Source organism: Calcarisporiella thermophila, assembly GCF_041956535.1.
Source record: "Calcarisporiella thermophila strain CBS 279.70 unplaced genomic scaffold VTP21scaffold_1, whole genome shotgun sequence".
NCBI classification, from domain to species: Eukaryota; Fungi; Calcarisporiellomycota; class Calcarisporiellomycetes; order Calcarisporiellales; family Calcarisporiellaceae; genus Calcarisporiella; species Calcarisporiella thermophila.
The window spans coordinates 1,620,391-1,643,479 of NW_027192191.1; the positions used below are offsets into that span (position 1 = coordinate 1,620,391).

Consider the following 23,089-nt stretch of genomic DNA (forward strand, 5'->3'; position numbering starts at 1 on the left):
CCTCGATGAACGCTCTATCGCCATCGAGTGCTCCGCGTCTCCGTGCTCTTCCGGCGGGGCTGCGCTACGGAGATCGGTTGCATGGAAGGCTCTGGCAGGTTAGGAATCCCAAAAAGGAGCGATGAGGTCAGTCAATCATTCGGAGGGAAGATTCCATGAGGGGATGGAGAAGCTGGTGGATTTGCTATTGCTTTCATCCACTGTGGCCGGCCCATTCCCCCCTACCCCCTCCTCTCCCAGCGGCATTCTGGCCCTGGCTTCTACTGCCGCTTCGAAAGTGTCAGTGCACACGTCACACGACAGCTCCTTTCTCCAATCCCTCCCAAGTTTATCCGAGAGATCAAGGCGGAGGCGGTGGGATAACAAATTGGGTGTTGTCCCTCTTCCTAATGTTGCGCACACGGCTCTTGGCCCCATCCTTGTGCCGAGGTTAGCGCCAGTGTGCTCACTCATGAGCGGGGTTCCTGTTTTCTGAGCCTGGCCGTTCCCCAACCTTGGTAACATCCCGCCCTTCGCTGGCCCCAGGAGCCTTGCGCCTCGGCTGCAGCGCCGAATGCTTTTGAACGGACAGGCGCTGGCATTCCCCCGTCCCTTGTGGAAGCCCCATCCTCACAATGCAATTGAAGAGCGGAGGCTGGTCGCCTCACGGGGGTATCCGCCGCATGAGGATCAATGCAGACACGATGGGGGATTTTGGAAGGGAATTAGCATGGGCACGAGCCCATCCCAATGCCGGCACCCCATGGCATGTCATGGCATGCTTGTGCGGAGACGGGCTACGAAGAAAGCCAGTCCTGCTTGCTTTTTTTGAAACAATATAAAGTTAGAGCTCTGTTCTCCACGTCGCTTCCATAGCAAACTTTGATGAACTCCATTTAAGTTACTGAAACAGGATACAATAATTTTTCTTGGCCAATCAGGCGCCGCGGATGGTGTTGTGGTTTAGCACTTTTCTGCGCGCTTTTATTTTTTCTCTCTCCTCTTTGCCAACCTTCATTCTGTCCCATCGCCGCGAATCGGTCATTTCGCCAATCCATTCCATATTCCCTCTGCTTCCCCGCATACCCGGCCTACATGACCGTCGCATCCATCATCGATCCAAGATCCATTCGAACCATTTGACTCTCTCATCCTGACGAGGACAGATTCCAATCACATCCCTTTTCTCCCCTCCAACATAAACAAACCCAATACCAAGGAAAAACCCGCCCACAGCCCCTCCCCACCGATCCCCTCGATCTCCCCCCGATTGCCCAAGCCCCCCTGCCCCTCTCCTCCCCCCTTCTCCAAGCAGCTCGCTCACTCTACCCTAGATCGGAGCGATGGGAAGACAGGGCAAATCGTCACATTCGAATCCCTCGATGCGCAACGAAACACGCTCGAAACACCGCCGACATCCTTCCCTCATCGCCGCCACTACTCCAGACCCCCCCATCGCCCCCGACATTCCCCCCAATTCCGGCCACGCCCCTCCCATTCCCGATGCAAAATTCGAATTACGCGTTAACACCCAGCCCTTCTCCAGGGCCAACTCCTCCCCCAAACCCGCCGACGCGCACTACAGCCGCTCGTCCACCCCCGATAAATCGCACCCCAACCCGCCGCAGCCCCTGCCCCCCCACGCAGCCACGAATATCCGCCAGCTCGATCACTTGATATCCCTCGAGCGCTATCTGAAGCACAATGACTATCGGGAGTCGCTCCAGCTCCACACCAATATCCTGGGCCTTACCCTCTCTGCCCGCCTATACCACGCCATGGACGACGCACACGACTACCTCCATGAGCTCTTCCGCGCGCAGGGCCGCGCCGAGTTCGCCGCCTTTTATAACCACTTCTTCGATACCGCCGACGCCGTCCTCGATCGCGCCCTGGTCCACCCGCAGCCCAAGCCGAGCTTTCTGGATGTGATGAGTTTCTCGGGCAGCGCCGCCGTCGTGCGATTCTTGACCTGTTTGCGAAATGAGCCTGCGAGCATCGCTGCTGCTCTGCAGGCTCTGACCGAAGAGGAGCTCACCACCCTCGTCCCGTCTCTCGCCCCGGACAACTCCGATGCAGCGAGCTATGGCAGCAAGCGCGCGTCCATTGTACATATTGACCGCACCCGTGGCATGGTGAATCATTACGACCCGGCTCGGGTACTGACGAGCGTTTTGTTCGGGCCGTCCGTGTTTGCAGCCGAGGTATGCTTCGGGTGGCTGACTTGCCCCCTCCCCCCCCCACTCCCCTTCCCCTCAGCCCTATGCTCACCCCTTTTCTTTGCCTTCCTGTCTGTTATCCATGCTATAGGAGCAGCTTCGTTTCAACCTTTGGAAGCAGATATTCTCTTCGCTAATGCTGGAGCGTAAGGGCGAGGCTTTTGTCCTGCACGCCCTCGATGCCTATGTCCATCTGACGCCATTGCCCGGGCGACAGCAGCTGGAGCATCAGTTGATCAAGATTTTGCGACGTGGCGAGAGGACGCACCACTCGCCCTCGTCCCTCGAGGAGGCCTCAGCGATCCGCCCCCGCGAGGAGAAAGCTTTCCGCGTGACTACGATCCGCGAACACGAGTCCACCCACCCCCATCGTACTCCCCCCGCCAACCCGGCGTCGCAGGCCCCTCGAGATTCCTCGTGCTGCGAGCACTTCTTCGATTCCGCTTGCCTCGATCTCCTCGGCGACGTGGAGCAATTCACCCCGGAATGCGTCCCGCGCTTCTGCCGCGCCTTGCTTGAAGAGCTTCCCACCGAGCTGCAGTACTATGTCCGCCACGTGATCATTGTAAAATATTTCTTCGGACAGTTCCTTGCTAAAGCCATCACCTCCCCTGAGGCGTATGGGCTGCTGGACGACCAGTACTTCATCACCGAGTCCCAGCGCCAGCGAGTTTTGGTCGCGGCCCACCAGCGGTTAATGCGGCATGTCGTGGACGTTTTGGACGGCAATACCGAATGGTGAGTAGAATGGTGCTTTTTTTTTTCCGGGTTGGAATCCGCCAAGAGAGGCCGGAGGAGGGGAGCAGAGATGTGGGAGTATTGGAGGGTGATGTTGCAAGTTCTAATGTCCTCCGGTCCATTTAGGTTAAGGAAGCCCGTGAACGCCCTGGTTCAGCGCATCCACGCCAAGATCAAAGGCTTTATTACGAAATTTTGCGAGCCCTCACCCCATCCTTCTGACACAGGTAAATGAATATCTACGGCCTCGTCCTCCCTTCCAGACAGATTGGCTGACGCCCCTTCATTCAAACTAGATCACCCGAATTCACGCCCGCCGGACCTCGTCGGCTCCATCTCGGCCAACTCCAGCGCCGAAAACCCCTATCCAGCGCCCGACCTCCACCCAAAAGTGTCACCCACCCTCTTGCTCTCCCCTGCCGACGTCCTCTCCCTCTTCTACCTCATCTGGCCCAAGGCTCGCTCCATCACCTCCTATGCGTCCGTCATGGACACCGATTCCCTCGCGCCGAGGCGCTCAAGCCGTAGCAGCACGCGCTCCGTTTCCCCTCGTCGTTCCGGGTCTCCCATCGACCCCCAGAACACAAGCAGAGCCTCACCCCCCACCTCCGTATCCTCAACCAACTCGCCTGCGCTCTCTCGCTCAAGTTCGACCAACTCGCTTGCCAACATGGCGGTGGACGGCGGCGGACAGGCCGCCTGGTCGGCGAGCGGCTCTCCCGGAGCCACCGCCTCCATCGCAACCGGCGGAGGCTTGGACGAAACCATGTACTCGCAATTGGTGAAGGCGGTGTTGGAGATTCGCCGCAGGGTTCCCACGCTCTCTCCCTCGGCGGTGACCACGGCGCATGCCGCAAGTGAGCCTTGGGCTCTTCTGTATATCTCGCACGATGGCCAGGAGCTCTGCCTCGCCGACCCCTGCATGTCGGTGACGGAGACCACAACCTCGTCGGTCTCCTCGCCACGGTTAATGTCGGTGACGACTCCCGTGATTGCGGCTTGGCGGTCGGGCTCCTTGCGGTCGTCGCTAATTCTTGGCTCGTCGTCGCCCGTGGTGGACCAAGAGGAGGAGGAGTACGAGGGGATGGACGAGGAGCAGCTGAGCGGTGCGAGTGATGATGGGCGGAGCATGATCTCCATCGAGGACGATCTGGACGAGGACGATCGAAAGATCGGGCGCGCCATTTTCCGCATTCTGAGGGAATTCGATATCCCCGCGATCACCGGGGCGCTTGGCGGGGGGGGGCCGAGGGCGAGCATTGGAGGAGGAGGCGCCATGGGCGGGACCAACCCTCTGGCCCCTACCTCCAGCATGAACGATTTGGCGGCGGGGCTCGGCGTGTTGATGATGTCAGATAGCCCCCCCGCCCACTCCAGCCCCCTTGGGTGGCCCTCTTCCTTTGGCAACATTGGGGGAATGGCGAGCTCCTGCCTTCCGGTGTTCCCGTCTGCAGCCTCCCAGCAGCAACAGCACCATCACCATCAGCTGCAAAATAGCCAGGAGGATCCTTTGTCCCTGCCCAAGTTGCTGTCGACAGCCATCCGGCTGGCCCGTGCTAAGGGCGACCATGCCGCCGCCCTGACCTATCACTACGCCCTCACCCTGCTCCACCAGAAATCCGCAGCCTACCGGCAGCAGCACCCAGAGGTCGAACGCGCCTCGCACGCAGGCAAAAAGGGCCCGTGCCCCGGCACCGAGACGCCGCAGGGAGGGGCGGCGAGCGTGACACGAAGTGAAGGAGAGGATGCCGAGGACCCCTATGTAGCTCGCCTTCTGCTGCGCCTCGCAAGACCCCTCACCCGCCGTATCCAGAACCGCCAACACCGCGCCCAGCAGAGAACACAGTGGTCCCTCTACACCCACGAGTACTATATTCGCCTGGTTCAGGCCATCAACCTCAAGCGGCGCATCTTCGAAAATCTCCGTCTTCGAATGCACTATACCTCGAAGCGGGCGGCCCAATCGAAGCAGTGGGATCGATTGCGTGAGGTGGTGCGCGGGGTTTTGGGATGGGAGCCCAAAGTGTGTGCTCCGCCCGGGTCCGCGGGAACGCACGCCGAACGCGGAGAGGAGGGTGCGGATGGGAAAAATGGCCACCCGAGCCACATGGGATCCGCGACCGCCACCGAGTCGCCTGGCGCCGTCACTCGCCTCTTCCGACGGCGACCCAGCATTTCGATTCGGGTTGGCATTAGCAGGCAGAACAGCGTGCACGGGGACTCTTCCCCCGCCACCCACAAACCCTCGTCCTCCTCCTCCACCTCCTCCTCCACCTCCTCCTCCGGAGAGCACTCCACGGATTCCAGGCAAAGCCGGTCACGTCCATCGCGCCCCCTCGATCCCACCCAAGTCGAGCAGGTCACCCGCTGGCTCAGCGAGACCGGAGTCCAGAACTTCATCCCCGGGGACGAGCGCTTGCACTATTTCTTCTTCGAGCTGGACCAATTGCGGCGCATCCTGATGAGGGACCTCTGGAGCGAGCCGCTCTTCGCGAGGGAGAGTCGCGCGTTTGGGATCACCTCGGTCCCCATCCCCACCTCTCCCTCGTCGACCACCGCAGGCGCCCTGGCCCATGCTTTGTTTGGACGCGGCGAACAGGCTCCCACCAATGGTGCAAACACGGGTGGGATCGGGGGGGCTAGCGGTTTGGGCGGGAGCGTGCAGCATTCTGGAGCGTATGACATGGCTTCAAGTATCGGGGGCGGGAGTAGCTATTTGAGCTCGATGCGGTTCCATCGCCGTGCTATGTCATCGACTGCCTCGCTGCTAGCTGCGCCGTTCTCTCCGCCCCCCTGGACGGTCCCGTGGGCGTCGGATCGTCGGGGGGGAATCTGGGGGGGAGCGTGTCGGCCATGGGCGGGGGGTTCGGTGGAGGCGGAAATCTCGCGGCTAGCATCGGGCCGGGGATTGGCGACGAGTACATGAGCACGCACCATACGACTCAGCAGCACCGGCGCTCGTTCATTTACCAGCCCTCGGCGTCCATGGCCTCCATTTCAGACTATCCGGTGGCGGCGTCGCTTCCGGCCGGGATGGCCATGAACGCATCCTCGTCGTCGTCTCCCAACGCCGTGTACACCGATTCGCCGGGGTCGCTGGGCATGAACGCGAACGGAAACGGCACCTCTTCCCACCAGCGTCAGCAGCAAGCCGACGAGTTCACCCTCTCGACTCAGCTCAAGTTTGTCGGACTGCTGCTGAGCGAGTTTGGCGCGGGCGTGTTGTTGGCGGATTGCTGCGAGGCCGACCAGTGGTTTGAGGAGTTCATGGAGAACGACTGGCGGCAGGTGTCGTCCTCCATTCTGTCCGAGCGGCCCGCCTCGAAGGAGGACGGGCTGGGCTCGGAGGACGGCGAGGACTGGGACGGGTGGAGCAAGAGGCTCTCGCGGCGTCCCCCCCAGGAGGAGGGCGACAAGAATCACGCGCCTCCCAAATCGTCGCAGGCCCCGACAGCCGGGCAGCAACGCAAACCCTCGGGCTCCTCCTCGTCCATGCACTCCTATTCCTCGCGGCAAAACATCACCCAGCCCATTTCCGCCCTCCAGCAGGTTCAAGCAGCCCTGGTGTCGCGACAACGTGAAAACTCGGTCCCGTCCCCCAACGCCCTCCCCTCGCAGAGCAAAGACACCCAACGACCCTGCTCCAGTGCGCCGTCCACCGCCGACTCCTGTGCCGCCGACTACCCTGTGGTCAAATCGCTGCGCAACCTAACCCTCCAATTCTCACTCCTGCCCTCCCCCTACCAAAAGCTACGCGTCCTGCTTGCGCTGGAGATGCTCATCATTGCGTCCCTGAGCTTCGGTCCCTCCTCGTGTCTGGACAATGCGGGCGAGGCCTCGCCCTCGGCGGGCCGCAGCGCCTCCCCTTCCCCGCTCTCCCCCTCCTCCTCCTCCATCTCCTCCTCCTCTGGCGCCCCGGGCACCGACTCCATTGTGAACGAGATCGAGCGCGTGTTCCGCTCGCCCTACCTTCGGCCCCAGAATCTGATGCTCAACCTGCAGCTGATCGCGACGTTTGTGCCCGGCTCGATCCTCGACCTCAAAGACGAGGGCAAGGCGTTCTGGGACGTGTGTCTGGCGGTGATGAGCTTGAAGAAGGAAATGCTTGAGCGAGTGGTTGAGCGCGGGGTGAGCTGTGTCGAGGGCGGCGGTTCGAGCGGCGGCCCGACGAAGAAGTCGCCCAGCTCCAACGGCTCGCGCAAGACTAACGGCTCGGATAAGCCAACCTCGCGCGGATCCATGCGGGGAGTGCGGGAGCGCGAAGACGAGGAGAAGCGCTTGCAGATGGAAGCGGTGCGGCTCTTTAGCATCGGTAAGTCGAAGCACCCCCGACGAGCTGGGGTAAGGTGGCTGACCCCAAACGCTAACGTATTTCCTTTCCATTTTCCCGTAGCTGCCAAGGAGAATCACCCGGTTGCCCAGCGAGAGCTTGGCATTTTGTATCTCTCGCTGCCCTGGCTGCCCCACACCGCGTGCCCGCCCATCTCGCTTCCCCCGCGCAAAAAGGCCCGCGACTCCGCCTCCTCCTTCACCTCCATCGCCTCCGCATCGGGAGTGATCGTGGCCCCCTCCTACAACCCGTCCGCCTCGCTCCACGACTCTCTCGCTCCAAGCCACCAAAACCTCTGTGCGTCCTGTGGAAGCGGCGTGGTGGGCGTGGTGGGGGACGAGAGCGACCTGGCCAAGTTCAATCCCAGCAACATTTCGGCGGCCATCCGCTGGTTTACCCTCGCCGCTGCCCAGGGCGACGAGTTTGCTCGGCGGTTCTTAAAACGATACCGAGAGGACCCCTCAGGATTCTACAGCTAGACTCCCCTTTTCCCGCATTTGGTGGCCCTTCTTTCCCTGTCGAGTGTGTGTGATCGTCAATACATATAAATATATTCATATATATTTTCTCCTCCTTTTCTTTCTTCTCTATTACTCCGTTCAATATATATTTTTATATTGCATTCCCTTTGTCCCTTACTTTCTTGCATTCCCCCTCCCCCCCCCTTTTTTTTTTCCTTTCTTGATTCACACTTTCCATTCTTTGTTCAATACTTTTTATTCCCCTTCCCCCGAAAATACTCTCTTGTGAAGATGTTCTTGTAGTTGAATTGTTTAGCCATTTGTTTTCCTTGACTCTAACCCGATCCTTCTTTGTTTAATACATAACAGATCTTATTTTATTTTAATTTTCCAATTTTTTATCCAAAAAAAAAAAAAATGGAGCTCATAAGCTGGAATTTTGTCTTTAAAAATGTATATATAAAAAAAGGATTGATTATATACATATCATTATCACTAAGAAAAAGATTTTTTCTCCTATTCGAGGAAAAAAGAAGTATATATATAATATATAAAAAGAGTAATAGGGAAAAAGAAACTCTCATCTATACGGTACATAAACAAGGGGATGGATATATAAAATTAAAAAAAAAAACATCAAGTAGGGAGAAACTTAGGACTAGGATCGGGGCCTGAGCGAAGGGTTTTACCTGATCACTAGGTTCTCTTCCGTGTCCACCGTCTCCACACAGCAGTGCAGCTCCTCCGCCTTGCTCAGCAGCTCGCCGAAGTAGTTGATGGCTTCTTGAGAAACGCTGGCGACCTTGCTGTGCTCCTGGCGGCGCTTCTCATGCTGCTCGATGGCTCGCTGGAAGTGGGCCTGCAGGTTGAAGGAGGAGAAGCGGAGTACCTTGCGACCCTCGCGGGTGATGCGCCGCGCCTCCTCCTCGATATAGTACGTCTCGTCGAGATGGCGGCGGATCTTGCGCGCGACCTTGCGCTCCACCGCGTTGCGCATGTCGCTCACCACGTACACGACGAGGCTGATGCCGGCGATGCTCAGCAGAGGCACGATCCACTTGCGCAGATTGGACGCCCCCACCATGTTGGACGCGTGCAGCACGTTGGTGAACGCGTCCTTGAAGCCCAGGATCCTGCCGCCCACCATTGTGCAGGCGCCAAGCGACACGCTCACGATGCTTAGCTTGTCCTGGAGATCGAAGTCGAAGAAGTCGGTTAGTTCGATGGGCACATCGACGGGCATTGGGCAGTTGCGCCGGAACATGCCCGCCGTGTCCACCTCGGACGCGTAGGCGTCAATGTGGCGCTTCCCGAGGCGATCGATCACCTCCAGGGTGGTTTGCGTGAGGGCCTTCGCGTCCACCTCGCATGTAAGCACCTCCTTTTCAATCGTGTCCGCCATGGCGTCGCGCACGTCCTCCGCAAACCGTAGCGCCTTGAGCAGCCCCTGCCATTGGCATTTCTGGGCAACCACGTCCTCGAGTGATTGTACCGTGGTGGTGAGGCGGGAGGTCACCATCTTCTCGATGTTGAGCGCAGTGCTTTCGGCGCGCTTCTCCACCTCTTCGAGCACGTGTTCCCGCACGCGCAGGATGCGCTCGTACACGGGCGCGTCCCGGTCCATCTCCTCCTTGACGCGCTTATACTCGCGCTCCGCCATCCTGCGGTTGAAGTCCGCCAGGACGCCAATGTCCTGTAGCACGTTGCCCAGGAACACCTTGGCCGGGGTCAGTTTCGATTTGGAACGATTCTCGAGAACAAATGCGCGCAGGCAGCTCTCGAGCCGAGAGAAGTCATCGTGCGAGGGCTTGTCGTCGGCGCGCTCCGCATTGACGGAGCCCGCGCTCACAAAATGCACCAGCACTTCCGACTCCTCGTAGGTTCGAGGGGAGAGCTGGCGGATTTGCTCGAGGATCAGCCGGCGACAGCGCTCTTTGTCGCGAATCGAGTCGAACCGGTTCACAACTATGAAGATGTGAGTTTTTTCGTTCGCCGCGTTCCAGAGGAATTCTTTGCCCTAGGTGCGACAACATCCAAATCATTTCCTCATCAATAAACAGGGAGGGGAGGGGAGGGGGGTCAAGGGGCCGGCCAACTTACCGAAAGCGTGAAGTGATTCTCAGCACTAACCACAAACACCACCACATCGATCTCCTCCTGGCGAGCAAAGAGGGCTGTAGTCTTCAAGGAATCGCGATTCAGACCGGGAGAGTCGATCAGCGCAATATCCACCACGCCGTTGTGTAACAGGCTCTCGTTCGACTCACGCTTGTCTTTGCAGTAAACCTTGAGTAGCTGGTATTGGTCCGCGCAATCCGTCACAATCTTCTCCAGGTGACGCATCTCATAGCGTGTGAATGTCGTGTCATCCTCCCGATTATAGATGGAGGGATCCGGAATAGCGTGCACCTCCTCGATGCCATCGTTCTCGTCTGCATCAAGCACCTCACAGAACAGGGTGGTGCAAGGCTGCTGATCCATAGGCATCACGTCTCGTCGCAACAATGCATTGACAAATGTGCTCTTCCCTGCATTGAGGTCGCCCGTCACTAGCACTTTGGAGCTGGTATCAGATACGCGTGCGCAGAGATTTTCTAGATGGCGGAGGGCCGACTGGAGGCGGCCATCCAAAAGCTGGGCAATGGCGCTATTTTCCAGATTCTCAAGGCTAGCCGTAGCTTGCTGATGACCCATTTTAATATCCAATTTCAAAACATTCATCTGCGAATTGAATGAGCACGCTGCTTCCGAGGTGATCAAGCGATTCTCCTGCTGCGGTTGCTGCTGCCGCTGCGGTTGCTCATGGTTCACGTAGCCCATCGTGTTGGAGCGGCGGAATGCATGGGGAGGCACACTATGTGTCATGGCCTCCGAAGCCTCCTCGTCCTCGTCGTCGCTTTTGATCTCGAATGAGCGAGTGCGGCGGAGCTTGGGCCGCTCATCGCTCTCGTTCCGCGACGGTTGTGGCCGCTGCGGCTGCTGCGGATCCGACGCTAGGAAAGGATAGTGGACGAGGAACTTGCTCGTGTTGGCGGTACGGAGATCCTCAAGTAGAGATCGGGTATTTGCAAGGTATTTGAGTAGGCGGCGGCTTTTGTAGGCAAACAGTTTTTGTTCATTGGAGAGTGCGTGTTTGTTGGGTGCGGACGACGACGAAGCAGTGGAGTTGACAAGCGAGGTGGCGGAGGTCTCAAGGGAAATGGGGTGTGATTCAAAGGAGTCGGCCAGCTCGGAGTCAGAGTCCATGTCTGCTTCGAGCTCGCCCTCCTTTGCACGGCCTTTACCTTTGAAGAATTCTTGTGACATTGTGGTGGTGATTTTTGTTTTCGTTGTTTGAGTTACGGGGGGATTTTCTTCCCTTTAGTCAGTCCAGTACGGCGCAGCAATGTTGCGATTTTTTCCGATTACTTAACCGGGTAAGGGAGGAGGGAAAATGGCTAGCCGAACTAAGCGAAGACTTCCTACTAACTTTAAAAATTAACAAAACATATAAAGGGGGGGGGGGGGGTAAGGAGGGGGAGAAAAAAAGCTAATAGGAGACAGGAATCAGATAACGATGGGTGATTTTGTAGAAATACAAAATGTGTGACGGGAAATAAACAAGTGCATATTTTTCGAGATTTAGCAAACTATAGAAATTAAAAGTGAGTTGGAGAGCGGTATATAAATGTATAATTAGAAAAAAAAAGAGAATTAGACGGAATATAATACACTCTTATAAAGCACGTACAAGGTATGAGCCGGTTATGAGGGCGATCATTCGAAATAAGGTTTGTAATCTTCCATTAGCATTCTCCACTTCTGCCCAAACAGCACGCCAAGCAGGAAGATAAGCATCATCCCAAGTATCCACAATATCCGATGGAATCCATACAGGCTTTCTCCGACGCCGGCTTTATTCTTTGCTTGCTCTGCGCCAGCCCCATGTCGCATCGCCATCTCCTTCAGCTTTAATCTAAGCTCGTTGATGCGAGTCTCGGAGAGGTTGGATTCTCGCTCCAGTTGCTCCTGCGCCTCCCGAAGCATTGCTTCCGAATGTCGCAGTGCAGCACGGGTCATCGCGAGCTCCGACTCCACAGAGGTCACCGCGTTCTCATACTCTTGGACAACCGGCTCCACCATCTCTTGGAAAGACACCTCGGAAGAGTTCTCGGTTTTGGAGTCATCACGCCGTCGGATCTCCTTGAGCTCCGTCGTGACCTGGATATATTTCTCCGAAAGCTCGTCGAGGCTTCGCTGCAATTCCTGCACCTGCCGTTGCAAAAGATCGGCCCCCACTCCTCCTTCATGCATAGGCTGCTCTCCCCGCAAACGAGCATTTTCAGCCTCCAGTTTTAGAATTTTGGCACGCATTGCCTCGGGAGTGAACACCAATTCGCAGTTCACGGAGGCGTTGTTCTTGATATTGCGAGCGCGATTCGCGTACTTGAGCGTGTTTATCGTTTCGGTGAGATTGTATTCCGCGGGCGACACACACGCGATCATCAAGGTTTGAGCAGAGCCACCCAGCGAATCCTGGAGAAGGCGAGTTAGCTTCGAGTCCCGGTAAGGCACATGGGTCATTTTGCGGGTGGGGTCGCCAAGGGCGGAAATGACGTTGCCGAGGGCGAGAAGACCAGAATTAATGCTGATCCCCTCTTTAATCCGGTCGCCAGTGGCGCTAGTCTGCTTCAGCTACATGTGGAAGAAAATTGCCCAGGTACTTAGTGTACTTTATAAAAACACTAAAAACCAAGTTCAGACCAACCCTTTCAGAGCCCGCTAAATCGACAAAATGAAACTTTGAGCTGATGACGGTTATCTCTCCTGCGGGTGCCTCGTCGCTTGTGCTTGATCGCGAGAGAATGGAGCTTTTCCGCTGGCGTCCAGCACGTAAGGGCGTAGGACTGGCAACCCTAGAAGTGGCTGGACTTCCGATCTTCCCGTTGAGGCTACCCCCTACTCCCTTTTCTTGGCGCAAGCTCACAGAAAAGATGGCGTGCGATCGGGACGACTTTTCGTTCATGTCTGTTGCACCCACCTGGCGGTTCAGGGAGCCAAGTGCCAAGTACTGCATCACCTCATCGACTCCATTCACAAAAACCTCCCGTACGCCACTCCAATATATGTGGCCCTGAGGGTCCTCGCGAATAGAGACAATGCCATCAGGATTCAGCAGATCGATTAGTTCTTCATTGTAAATTTCAATAAACGAGACGCTGATAGTGGTTCGAGTGTTGTGGCGGCTTGGGCTTTGTGGGCGCTGTGCGGAGGTTGGAGTTGCTCGTCCATTACGAGTCGGTATACTGGAGGTGCTGGAATTGGGACGGTGGCCGTTAGAAGCGCGATGAATGGTATCAAATAGGTCTGCAATAGCACGGGGGATAATGCCCAGCGTCTCAGGGCTGTCGTTCTCTGACGCAGTTCCCATGGTGTAAGTTTTGCCCGATGAGGTTTGACCATACGCCAAAATGGTTGCATTATAGCCTATCAAATGGGAAAAACAAAGAAAGCGTTACCGACACAGCAATCTTAGATTATCCGTACAACAAACCAAATGGAGCAATCTTACCTTGAGTAAACTTTTGCAACAAATTGGGAACACACTCGTTGTATACATGTTCTTGGGACGTTTCCGGCCCAAACACATGATCGAATGTGAACTGTTTGTTCTGTGGAACGACATTAACGACGTTATGATGAGGTGGTGAAGAAATGGCCAGCACATCGCTGACACGCTGTTTTGAGAATCGCGGCTGGACAAGATCTTGTTCAGTGAGAGGGCGTATCCTCAAAGCTTAGGTGCCGAAATAGATATTAAAAATATTCAAAAATCCAACGTTAGCTAGCCGAACATAAAAGACAAGAGCCAAAATCGGATCCGGACTATGTAAATATACTAACCAACTTGCACCGAAGTTTGTTCTTTTGCCCCATCTTTGGAGGAAATCGAAGGGGTCATGCGATACTCTTCGATCAATCTTGAAAATTATAGTGCAATGAATACTTTTGGAGAGGAAAAAAAAAGGAGGGAGGGGGTGGGAAGGGATTTATTTCACTCTAGGCAAATTAACGGTTTCACCTGTCAATCCGAATAATAAATCAAACAGTTTCAAGATTAAAGATAATACGAGCGTGGTACAGTTGGATTAGCGTTCCTGTTATTTCAAAAAAAGAATCCCAAAAGATTCACTTCGCACAAGAAATCACCGATTATAAAGCGATTTCCAAAGCGAGTCACAGCTGCATCAAGAGAGATCATGAAAAGCTTAAGACATTAACTCTATCCATGCTTGAGTTTATGTAACTCTTGGTTGTCTAACGGATATATCGCAATGCAAATCCACATCCGCAAGGTATCCTCCCATCCCTTGGGCTTGGATACCCGCCTGATCGCTGAAACCGTGGTAAAAGCATGCTTACTACGTGTCTTCGAATCTCCGGAACTCTTCAGAATGCCGACTCTCTTTTTTGAAATAACTTAGAGGATTTTACAGGCACTGATAGAAAAAAAGTTCCAGCCAATATTTGAAAATAAAAGCACTAAGACAACAATCAAGAGCAAGATGAAATAAACAAAATATAACAAAATATAACAAAGCAAATGGATAAATTATAGACATTTTTTTTTCTATGGCGGACACTCTCGCACCTCACTTTTCCCAGAGATTGCTTTGTGCACGCTTAATCCTGTGCTGAGGATCATCACCACTATACCAAAGAGAACACATGCCACGCTCGGCAACTTCTTGGGGCTCCACCATTTTCCGCTTGCGAGCTTCAGGTAGCACAGTGGCGGCAGAATGAAACAAAGCGCGGTTGCAGAGAAACCACCTGTCAACTCCAGAACAAGCCCGAGATTGCACGTCGCAAGGGATATAATGAGAGGAAGAAGTACTAGAACAGTGGTGATGGCAACATGGCGGGTAGTGGAAAGGGGTCCGCCATTGAAGAAATAATTTTCAATCACCTGTAGAGGATCGAAGCAAAATCAAGAGCATCAGTATCTTTCCGTTGCTGAAGAAAAAAAAAAGCATTCGTCTCATACTTCTCGGCACACCATTGCCTCCAATGGCAGGGTGGTAAACATATTTAACCCAAAACAAAATCTCGCAATATTGATCAAAAAGTTATCGGATGGGAAGTTGTTCAAGACATTCGCCGCAGTCTTCTCGGTAAAAGCAAGGTAACCCGAAGCCGCGAGTGTGAAGCACGCGAAGAAGGAAATAAGCATGCTCAGGTGGGTTACCATGCCGAAGCGGTTCAACGATGGCTTCTTGAGCGAGCTGTATATAAGAAAGATGTTGTGATGACAGACAAAGGCGAAGCTCATGATGCCAATTGCCTAAAATGCGAATGAAAGGAGGGGAAAAAAAGCGGGTCAATCAGATCAGTCTGAAGAGTTCTTTTCGAGAACCTGGGAAGCTACCTGAAATACTTGCGAATGCATAAAATCCCACTGCCCCTTCCCCGACCCGCGCAACTCGGTAGGGGTCCTAGGTCCCTCGATCAATACTGTGATGACGATAACGGTAATTGCTAGCAGGGCCAGTGCGCTTGCCTTGGCTAACTTTGAGATGTCCCGGTAGAGGGAGAGCGGGTAGGAGACAAGAATGGTTATGAAAGTGATCACGAACCGCCTCGATGCAAAGAGGGAGAGGACGGGAATGGTCCTGATATTAGGGAAGAGCGAAACGATGACATGTGGAATAGTATCGCCCATAATAACACAATAGGCGCACATCCCTAGAAGTGGAATGATGGAGATCAGCGTGAATAAAGTTAAAGCCGTTCTGTATGGTTTGTTTAGTGATTGTACCTCCAAATGCGAATGCAAACTGGAATATGCTGATGGCCACGAGCCCTGCATGCCCAAAGCATCTCTCTAGTAATGCCTGATAAGTAGTGGCGCCAGCCAATTTTCCATTAAACACCAATAATCGGACCGTCCAATCTGTTGAATCGAGAGAATTAGAGGAGAATAGTGAGTGTGTTAGAAATGCAAAGGCGGTAAAGATCAATCCGCTACCCACCTCCAACCCATGTGACGAGAAGCAAGAGAATAATGCCCATAAAGAAACCCTAATAATGAGAATCGATTTTAGCCCTCTAGGCCTAAGCAAATCCTTCTAAATAGAATGTTCTTATTCTTTTACCGCTTCACTAAATGCGAAAGGCATTCCAATGATGCCTGTCCAGTCAGAAATGCAGAGAAAGAAGAATCATTATAGATTAGCACAGATCGTTGGACACAAACACATTCATGTCTAACCTGCTCCAATAATGCTATTTGACATGTTAAACTATTATTTGCAGACAAGCATTAGTTTCCACTCCTCTACATCTTCAGCATCAAAAACAACGTACAAAACTTTCTAGAATTGTTCCCCCATCCTTGGGGAGCTTTACCCAATTGCTATCAAACAGATGAACATTGTTGGCCACTTCTTCCGCGCTAGTATCTTCCTGCATCCCATTTTCTTCCGTTGCTAGAATCAAGGCTGGAGTAGAAACCTGCGATTTCACGGCCGGAGAGCCATCTGCTGCAAGCAGAGGAACTTCGTCCGCCTCTTTTGCGGAATGCACAGAGGATCGTGGATGGTCGTTGTTGTGATGAAAGTCCTCTTCGTCATCGTCGTCTTCATCGAAGACAAATACCGTTTCATCCGCGGATGTAGGTCGCTTGTTTCTCGAAGACATGAATATACAAGAGAGGGGAAGCTGGTGTGATTCTTTGGGCTTGATAAGAGAAATATATGCAAAGAATAAATCGGCTTTTTAACAGATTAAAGGCATTGAGTAAGATGAGAAAAGAGATTCACTTCCCTCCACCATATTCGGCTCAAATGCTATTTTAGCTGTGTGCCACGAGCTCCCATTCAGCGAGCCAACCATATGGATTGACGTCAGAGTTATGATCGAGTCTGCAAAACTTTGCCCAATTTGCTCTCACCATCATCCTCAGTGAGCCAAATAAAATCTATTCCCTCACGATATCGTGGCACATCCACCCTCCACACTAATAAAGGGATCTGAAATCTATGTATTAGCATGAATAGATTCTCCGCGAGATAACAGAGCCATTAGCCATAGAATTTAGATGCTTGCAAAATATGCTACAGCAGACTGGATTAAAATCGATCCCTAATAGTGCTAGCTGCTGGGAAAAAATGTAGCTGGGCTGAGCAGCTCCAAATTTTGCAGCTGCTCACTTATGCATTAGCACAGGATACGAGCATTAGAATGTTTACTATTCATATACAACCGTTACATAGTAAAAAGTTAAATTATTGGTTTTTGTATTCTTTTCTGTTGAAAAAGAATACATGTAATCTTTTGAAGCTCCAAAATTTCGGGTTCAATTTTTATTAAGATTGCATAAATCGTTCAGAACCCAGAATCCTCTGCTTCCGATACCAGCCTTCATTCAACTCTCGAAGAGGGTTAAATATATCTATTTCCATCGGCACTTTGGATTAAATGAGCTTCAGTTCCCTCCAGATAAAACATTAATCGAAATAAATATTCACTATATATTCGATAACTGCTATCAAGGCAAAGGTGATATACAAGATCGAAGCTCCGATTATGGCAACTTACGGGCTCTTGTAAGAGACAGTTTAGCCAGTTCAAGTTTGTCTTAAACTGGCGGATTTCCTTGAACCTTCTAATTCTATAAAACTGTTGCCCTAATAACATCTGCAATGAGTCGGATTCCTCTCGCAAAGTCAATTTATTTCTTCTGGACTGGCAACCCAATTCTCCAGATGGGATGATCTCAGAGTTATCCATTGGTTTCCACAGAGAGTTTTTTGCATGGAGCCAGGTAGAGTATTAATAAATAAATTTGTCATAATTTATAGCAGCAGTAAAAACATAGCAGATAATAGCTATGGATAAATATACTTGTTTTTAAAAGTCATCCAGGGGTTTATACTGTTGCAAGTCATTTTCGGAACACTAGCGTGCTCTGTGTTGAATTAATATAGAAAGATTTAAATGAATAGGACACATGTGAAGGAGAAAGTTAACTACAAAAGGTATATGTATGGTAGAGAAAAAAAAAATACTCTAGCAATAGGAAAGTCGACCAGTCCCTTGGCACTTTCGGCATATCTCATCATCTCCGAAGAAATGAATTCTTCGTCCTGACCCATCGCACTTGTAGCATATTTCCCGCACATGAGGGAAAGCTTGGGCAGAGGCAGAGTTTGTGCCAGACGACATTGGCTGCGCTCCATAATTTCCAGCTGCACTCCAATATCGTGAATATTGATTCTGGTATTGTTGGAAATGCGGATACCGTTCCAACCATGCTCGTCCTTGTTGTCCGCCCCAACTTGAACTTCTTTCTCTTCTTCCTCCGTCAATTATGTAATCCAAAAAGTGCTTGCCCGCTTTTTTAATGCATCGAGTACAAGGGCGCTGTCCATTAGGTGTGGAGATAAATCCTGTGGTACCACACTTGTAGCAAGTGTAGCCGGCAGGCATGATATTTCTGATCCCAAGCATGGAAGAAAAGGAATTGGTGGAATTGGAGGAGGCAGAGGATGTTGTTAATGCAGGGGGATTTAGAGGCATGGAAGTGAAGGTAGTAGAGGGGCTTGAGGATGGAGGGGTTGAAAGATGTGAAGTCGGTTGGAGGTAGGGCTGAAAAGGAGTATTTTGTTGAGGAGGGGCGGGATTCTGTTGTGTGCGGGGAGGTGGCGCGGGAGCGAAAGGACGTGTAGGACCTTGCTCAATAGTTTGCTCTCCGTGTGTTGGAAAGGGAGAATAAGGGGGTGGTTCTGTGCTTGTTGTATCGGCCATATGCAGTTTGATTATGAAGTTGGTAAATGAAAATGGAATTAGTGGATAATCCGCTATAATCCTCGAAAAAAAAAATTGCTTCCTATATAATCGTCGCAATCTCACTTAGCCAAGAATTCTTATGGAAAAATCCGATGAGGTGGACAGAAAATTATGATATCAGTGAGTGACGTTTACGTTGGTGAGGTGTCAAAATGGTTATGAGTTTCCTATTTCTATATTATGTTAAAACGCGACTAACGGCTGTTACGCGAATTTGTTCCGTATTATAAAGGCGAGTTTAGGTCGATTCAGCCATAAATGTTACCCCTACTAAATAATTGAACATGCTTCATTTTTCAGACAATAGAATAGAACGTGCAATTTATTATGGCAGTGGTCGAGATTTTGTTCATATTCATCTCACTTGGACTCTTCGCGGTGCACATAGTAAATGGAAATCTCCCATCGGGTCTCCCACCCCCCTCCTTAATATAAATGTGTAAATCCCACATTGATTCTAGGTGAACATTATCTACTCTGGAAGTGCTATTTCGCTTGAGTTTATGAACTCATGCGATGCGCCACTGCAGGCGTATTTGATTGGGGGACTTGTTATCTCCTCTTGCGTATTGCTACTGGGCTTTATTGTTCTTTGGTCATGGTATTCAGCAAGCTCGTTTGGTGCCCTGACACTTCTATTTATGCTAGTGTGTGAGTATCTTTAGATGTACCAAATTTCAAGAACTGGCTAATGGGGAAATGCATCCATTGGAATTAGGGAATATTATCGGTAGTATCTGGTATAATTCAGGTAGGGGATGCCAAAAGACAGCCCCTATAATATATCAACAAGTGTTCTTCACGTTGCTCGTTAACTGGGTGTCGTTTGGGGTAAATATTGCATTCTTTTCAAATATTCCTCCATATGTGTTTTCTAGACCTAGTTATTTTTTCCCCTATCCTGTTATGCAGGTAGGTTTTACGATGGCCCTGGGATTAGCCATTATGTACAACATACATACCTATTTCTTGCGCCCCACTGTTTGGATTCAGCCCCAAGGACCACCACCAGTTTAAATGGGTTTATTTTTGCGTATTTATTATTTTATGGACTAGCTTCATATTATTTTATCTTCATGCTTTATTTTACTTATTTTCTACTTGAAAGACTGCAGAAAGATGAATACCACCAATTCCCCCTTTACCCTGAAACTTAATTTTCTCACTTTTCAAAATGCCTTTTTTGAATTTCTTTTATATTTCATTATGGGTTTTTATTGCGCTACTTCACTCTCATTCCTCTACGCCTATATATTATTTTCCTTGCTTATTTGCATATATAATAAATATCTATGGCATCGCTAATATCCATGTTCTCGAATTTTCACACGCGTTTGTGGCAATTTAAACGTGACTGTTTCTTCACCTTGGTCGCTTGCCATCCTAATCTCTATTACTTATGTCTCATTCTACAACGACTTCTCACTTCCCTTCACTCCTTCCTCGTGCAACCGAGTCTCTATGGTATGTCAAATCGGAACCATCCGCCGAAGCCGATGATGTCGATTTAGAGGAGGAATTGCTGGAAAAAGAGGTAATTTCTTATCAATTCGGTTCGTAGAGTGGATGAGAGAGAAAGAGATTAATGTGTTCGCACCTCACCATACTAGAACGAAGCTATCAGAAAACATGGGGCGTGGTTTACTCCTATTGGATATGCTGCATCGTCAACGAACGTAAATGTCCTTACTATTTTTATTTTTTTACGCGTCTCTTTTTGGATTCAGACCTCACCATGATCTTCAATATTTTAATCAATATTCATATTTTAACTGTAATTTTTAGGATGCCAGACACGCTACTACCCAACCAGACAATGGATCTATGGCTCAAGGTCCTGCTTCTGAAACTGAAACCATTGAAGAAGACGATGATGAGGTCGAGTATGCGGATGAAACAGGCGAAATTGACATGGACGCTGATTTAGATGCAGATATTACTGAGATGGATCAAGAATACGATGACGAAGAGATAGAAGGCGATGACTTTTAGCGGTGCTTTGGAAATATCCGCATATACCTGATGCATTGTGTCCTTGTCATTTATTAGTATTTTCACGCATAATAGCCGCTAGGCCTCTTTAATGTCTTTATATAAAGTTGAATATAGATGAAAGATATCGTATTTAAATATATACAATTAGGATGTGCCTCTCCCCCAAATTTAAACATTCATCTTCTGCAGCGAATCCATGATATCTTGCAACTGCATCAATAGTTGGTGTGAGTCGCTTCCTCCACCTCTCCGCGCCACCGCATTTCCAACCTCAGGATCTTTCTTGGCCGCCTCACACTTTTCCATCGCCTTTTGCCGTCTCCTGCCCAGCGAAGAGATAACCGGAACTTCTTCTCCGTCCACCTCTTCAAACTCCTCTACCTCCTCTCTCCATTCCTTTGGCTTTTGGTGATTAAGCAGATTCGATTCGTCGCATGCAAGCTGCGAGAGACGTATCGTCAGGTCATCTAGAGTGCTAATTAAAGAAGATGTAAAGGGTGAAGATGCTTTTGAGTGCGGGGTTATAGGAGAGGGTGCAGGAAGGGCGAGTAATCGGCGGGAGGAGCTACTGGATATCAGATACCATCTTAGAATTTGGGCGATCTAATGGGATGAAACAAAGGTCAATAGAGTGGAAGAGAAGCCCTACTGGGATAGTATATACTGACCATCAGTACTTGTTTCAGCGAGCCATTCTCGGCTGCAGCCTCCCAACCATTGCCCTCATCATGCATAGCATCGTTGCGAGAAAGCAGTAGCTGGAGGCGAGATTGTGCTAGAGATAGAGGGGAGCGTTTTGACATTGAATCAACTCGGGCTCCGGCTTCGAGCAGCAGCAAAACGCATTCAGCACTGTTCGAAATGACAGCTATATATATATACAAACGTAATCCATTATAAAATTGTATTGCAATTGGAGCAAGGGGTAAAACAAAGAAGAGAGCCTACCAAGATCAAGCGGCCTGTTTCCAATCAAGTCTGTGATCTCGTTTACCTCTGCCCCATACTGGAGCAGGACTCGTACCACATCGGCCTTCCCCCCACTACATGCAATGAGCAGCGGTGTCCTTAATTTGCTGTCTTGGCAGTCGACTTTAGGCGGAGGTGAAGATTCCAGCAGTTTCTTCACTACCGTTAGTTTCCAGAGACAAGACACAGGTTAACCTTGTGCATTGGCAAAGCCAAACAGTAAAAACAATAGATTAGGCCATGATCATTACTTACCAGCTTCTGCATCCCCTTCGCCCGCTAACTCCAACAGCTGCCGCTCCTCCTCCGAGAGTGTTAGTGCTGCAATAAGCTGTTTAGAGAATCGATGGCTTTTACGGGCAATGCGAGGACCGGTAGTTCTATGTAGGCGATCTTTTGGATCCATAAGATCTTCAATAAAAGCTTCTCTGTACTTTTTATTGTGGACCAGTTCATTAAATGGGAAAATCGAGTAGATAATCGGGATATTTCATGACAGATTTAGGAAATTTAAGATGGAAAACTCTCGAAGTGATACCCTATCAAAATCATATTCAACAGAGGCAGCGCTTTAAGCAACACCTAGTTACGCGGCAAGTTACATTCGCCTTAATAAATGGTCTTTAAGAGCACAGAATTACGATTTGAGAGCAGAGTATTGACCACTTCGTTGGACAAGCCCCCAAATTTTTACAAGGAATATTCAAATACACTGAATGAACCGCATTTCCCCATTTTGAATCCTATCTTTCTGGCCTATGTATGTTGTAGCGAAATAATGGTTTGAATTTGATGCCGATGTATTAATTCGTTAGAGAATTTCTTGTTCATCCTATTCTATCTTATTGGTGTAGATTGGTTTACTCTAGCCTAGCGGGAGATAGAACGCATGTTTGAAAATAGTGTGTATGAATATAAATGTCGGAATTCATTTCAATGAAGTGGTTCTCATCTCTACATCCACTCCACTAGCGAATAAAATAATGAGAAAATGTATCAATAAAGTGGAATAAGAGTGAAACGTTCCCTTGAATAAGAGGGAAATTCTTAACCGACACACATTTGGCTGTATCAAGATATAGACTTTTATAAGCTGTTAAGCCTCGATTCTAATTTTTATATACCTTTCCTACAAAAGACCGAATATATAAAATGTATATGTACTTGGAAGCGATTTCACAATATCAGCATAATAATTTGCTCCTTGATATTGTGTTAACATAATGTAACCTATTATCTGTTGAGTATACTAGTACCTTAGGCTATATCCCTTAATTATTTCTTTACGAATCTTTTAAGTTATAAAACAAAATAGGTCAAAAATGCCACCAAAACGAGTGCTGTGCAATTGTTCTGCGTGCATTTGTAAATGGGTGAGCAAATCAACAAAGTTGAATCATGAAAAATACTATGTGAAGAAGATAAGGACCAGAAATAACTGAAATTTCTACAGAAAATATTTAAAGGGAGAGATGGTATTGAGTATGCTTAGGATCTTTTCCGTTTAGTTTACACACATTTCTTAGTAATAATAATTTAGGTTATCATTTTTTAAAGCTTCGATATTT

The 23,089-nt window shown here is 50.4% G+C and overlaps 9 protein-coding genes across 9 annotated transcripts; 4 read left to right on the plus strand and 5 right to left on the minus strand.

Annotated features, from left to right (window-relative positions):
- Positions 1–121: 121 nt before the first annotated feature.
- Positions 122–811, plus strand: VTP21DRAFT_699 (uncharacterized protein; the record flags this gene model as incomplete). The annotated part of the gene is made up of 2 exons (XM_069397680.1): positions 122–429; positions 526–811. The coding sequence occupies 2 exons, from the start codon at positions 122–124 to the stop codon at positions 809–811; spliced, it is 594 nt and encodes a 197-aa protein (XP_069257078.1).
- Positions 812–1,322: 511 nt separating this feature from the next.
- Positions 1,323–7,745, plus strand: VTP21DRAFT_700 (uncharacterized protein; the record flags this gene model as incomplete). Its single annotated transcript, XM_069397693.1, has 5 exons — positions 1,323–2,183; positions 2,290–2,936; positions 3,063–3,163; positions 3,233–5,612; positions 5,708–7,745. 5 exons carry the CDS (start codon positions 1,323–1,325, stop codon positions 7,743–7,745), a joined length of 6,027 nt encoding a protein of 2,008 aa, XP_069257079.1.
- A 667-nt stretch (positions 7,746–8,412) lies between these two features.
- On the minus strand, positions 8,413–11,033 carry VTP21DRAFT_701 (uncharacterized protein; the record flags this gene model as incomplete). Its single annotated transcript, XM_069397704.1, has 2 exons — positions 8,413–9,744; positions 9,828–11,033. The coding sequence occupies 2 exons, from the start codon at positions 11,031–11,033 to the stop codon at positions 8,413–8,415; spliced, it is 2,538 nt and encodes an 845-aa protein (XP_069257080.1).
- A 450-nt stretch (positions 11,034–11,483) lies between these two features.
- On the minus strand, positions 11,484–13,668 carry VTP21DRAFT_702 (uncharacterized protein; the record flags this gene model as incomplete). Its single annotated transcript, XM_069397715.1, has 4 exons — positions 11,484–12,401; positions 12,475–13,193; positions 13,279–13,503; positions 13,611–13,668. 4 exons carry the CDS (start codon positions 13,666–13,668, stop codon positions 11,484–11,486), a joined length of 1,920 nt encoding a protein of 639 aa, XP_069257081.1.
- Positions 13,669–14,337: 669 nt separating this feature from the next.
- On the minus strand, positions 14,338–16,406 carry VTP21DRAFT_703 (uncharacterized protein; the record flags this gene model as incomplete). The annotated part of the gene is made up of 8 exons (XM_069397726.1): positions 14,338–14,676; positions 14,755–15,051; positions 15,136–15,452; positions 15,526–15,660; positions 15,740–15,788; positions 15,863–15,897; positions 15,979–16,009; positions 16,074–16,406. The coding sequence occupies 8 exons, from the start codon at positions 16,404–16,406 to the stop codon at positions 14,338–14,340; spliced, it is 1,536 nt and encodes a 511-aa protein (XP_069257082.1).
- A 1,371-nt stretch (positions 16,407–17,777) lies between these two features.
- On the minus strand, positions 17,778–18,515 carry VTP21DRAFT_704 (uncharacterized protein; the record flags this gene model as incomplete). The annotated part of the gene is made up of 1 exon (XM_069397737.1): positions 17,778–18,515. The coding sequence occupies one exon, from the start codon at positions 18,513–18,515 to the stop codon at positions 17,778–17,780; it is 738 nt and encodes a 245-aa protein (XP_069257083.1).
- A 369-nt stretch (positions 18,516–18,884) lies between these two features.
- On the plus strand, positions 18,885–19,574 carry VTP21DRAFT_705 (uncharacterized protein; the record flags this gene model as incomplete). The annotated part of the gene is made up of 4 exons (XM_069397748.1): positions 18,885–18,944; positions 19,019–19,208; positions 19,276–19,388; positions 19,470–19,574. 4 exons carry the CDS (start codon positions 18,885–18,887, stop codon positions 19,572–19,574), a joined length of 468 nt encoding a protein of 155 aa, XP_069257084.1.
- A 382-nt stretch (positions 19,575–19,956) lies between these two features.
- Positions 19,957–20,549, plus strand: VTP21DRAFT_706 (uncharacterized protein; the record flags this gene model as incomplete). Its single annotated transcript, XM_069397759.1, has 3 exons — positions 19,957–20,091; positions 20,168–20,233; positions 20,343–20,549. The coding sequence occupies 3 exons, from the start codon at positions 19,957–19,959 to the stop codon at positions 20,547–20,549; spliced, it is 408 nt and encodes a 135-aa protein (XP_069257085.1).
- A 171-nt stretch (positions 20,550–20,720) lies between these two features.
- Positions 20,721–21,927, minus strand: VTP21DRAFT_707 (uncharacterized protein; the record flags this gene model as incomplete). Its single annotated transcript, XM_069397770.1, has 4 exons — positions 20,721–21,155; positions 21,221–21,420; positions 21,501–21,680; positions 21,777–21,927. The coding sequence occupies 4 exons, from the start codon at positions 21,925–21,927 to the stop codon at positions 20,721–20,723; spliced, it is 966 nt and encodes a 321-aa protein (XP_069257086.1).
- Between the last annotated feature and the right edge of the window lie 1,162 nt (positions 21,928–23,089).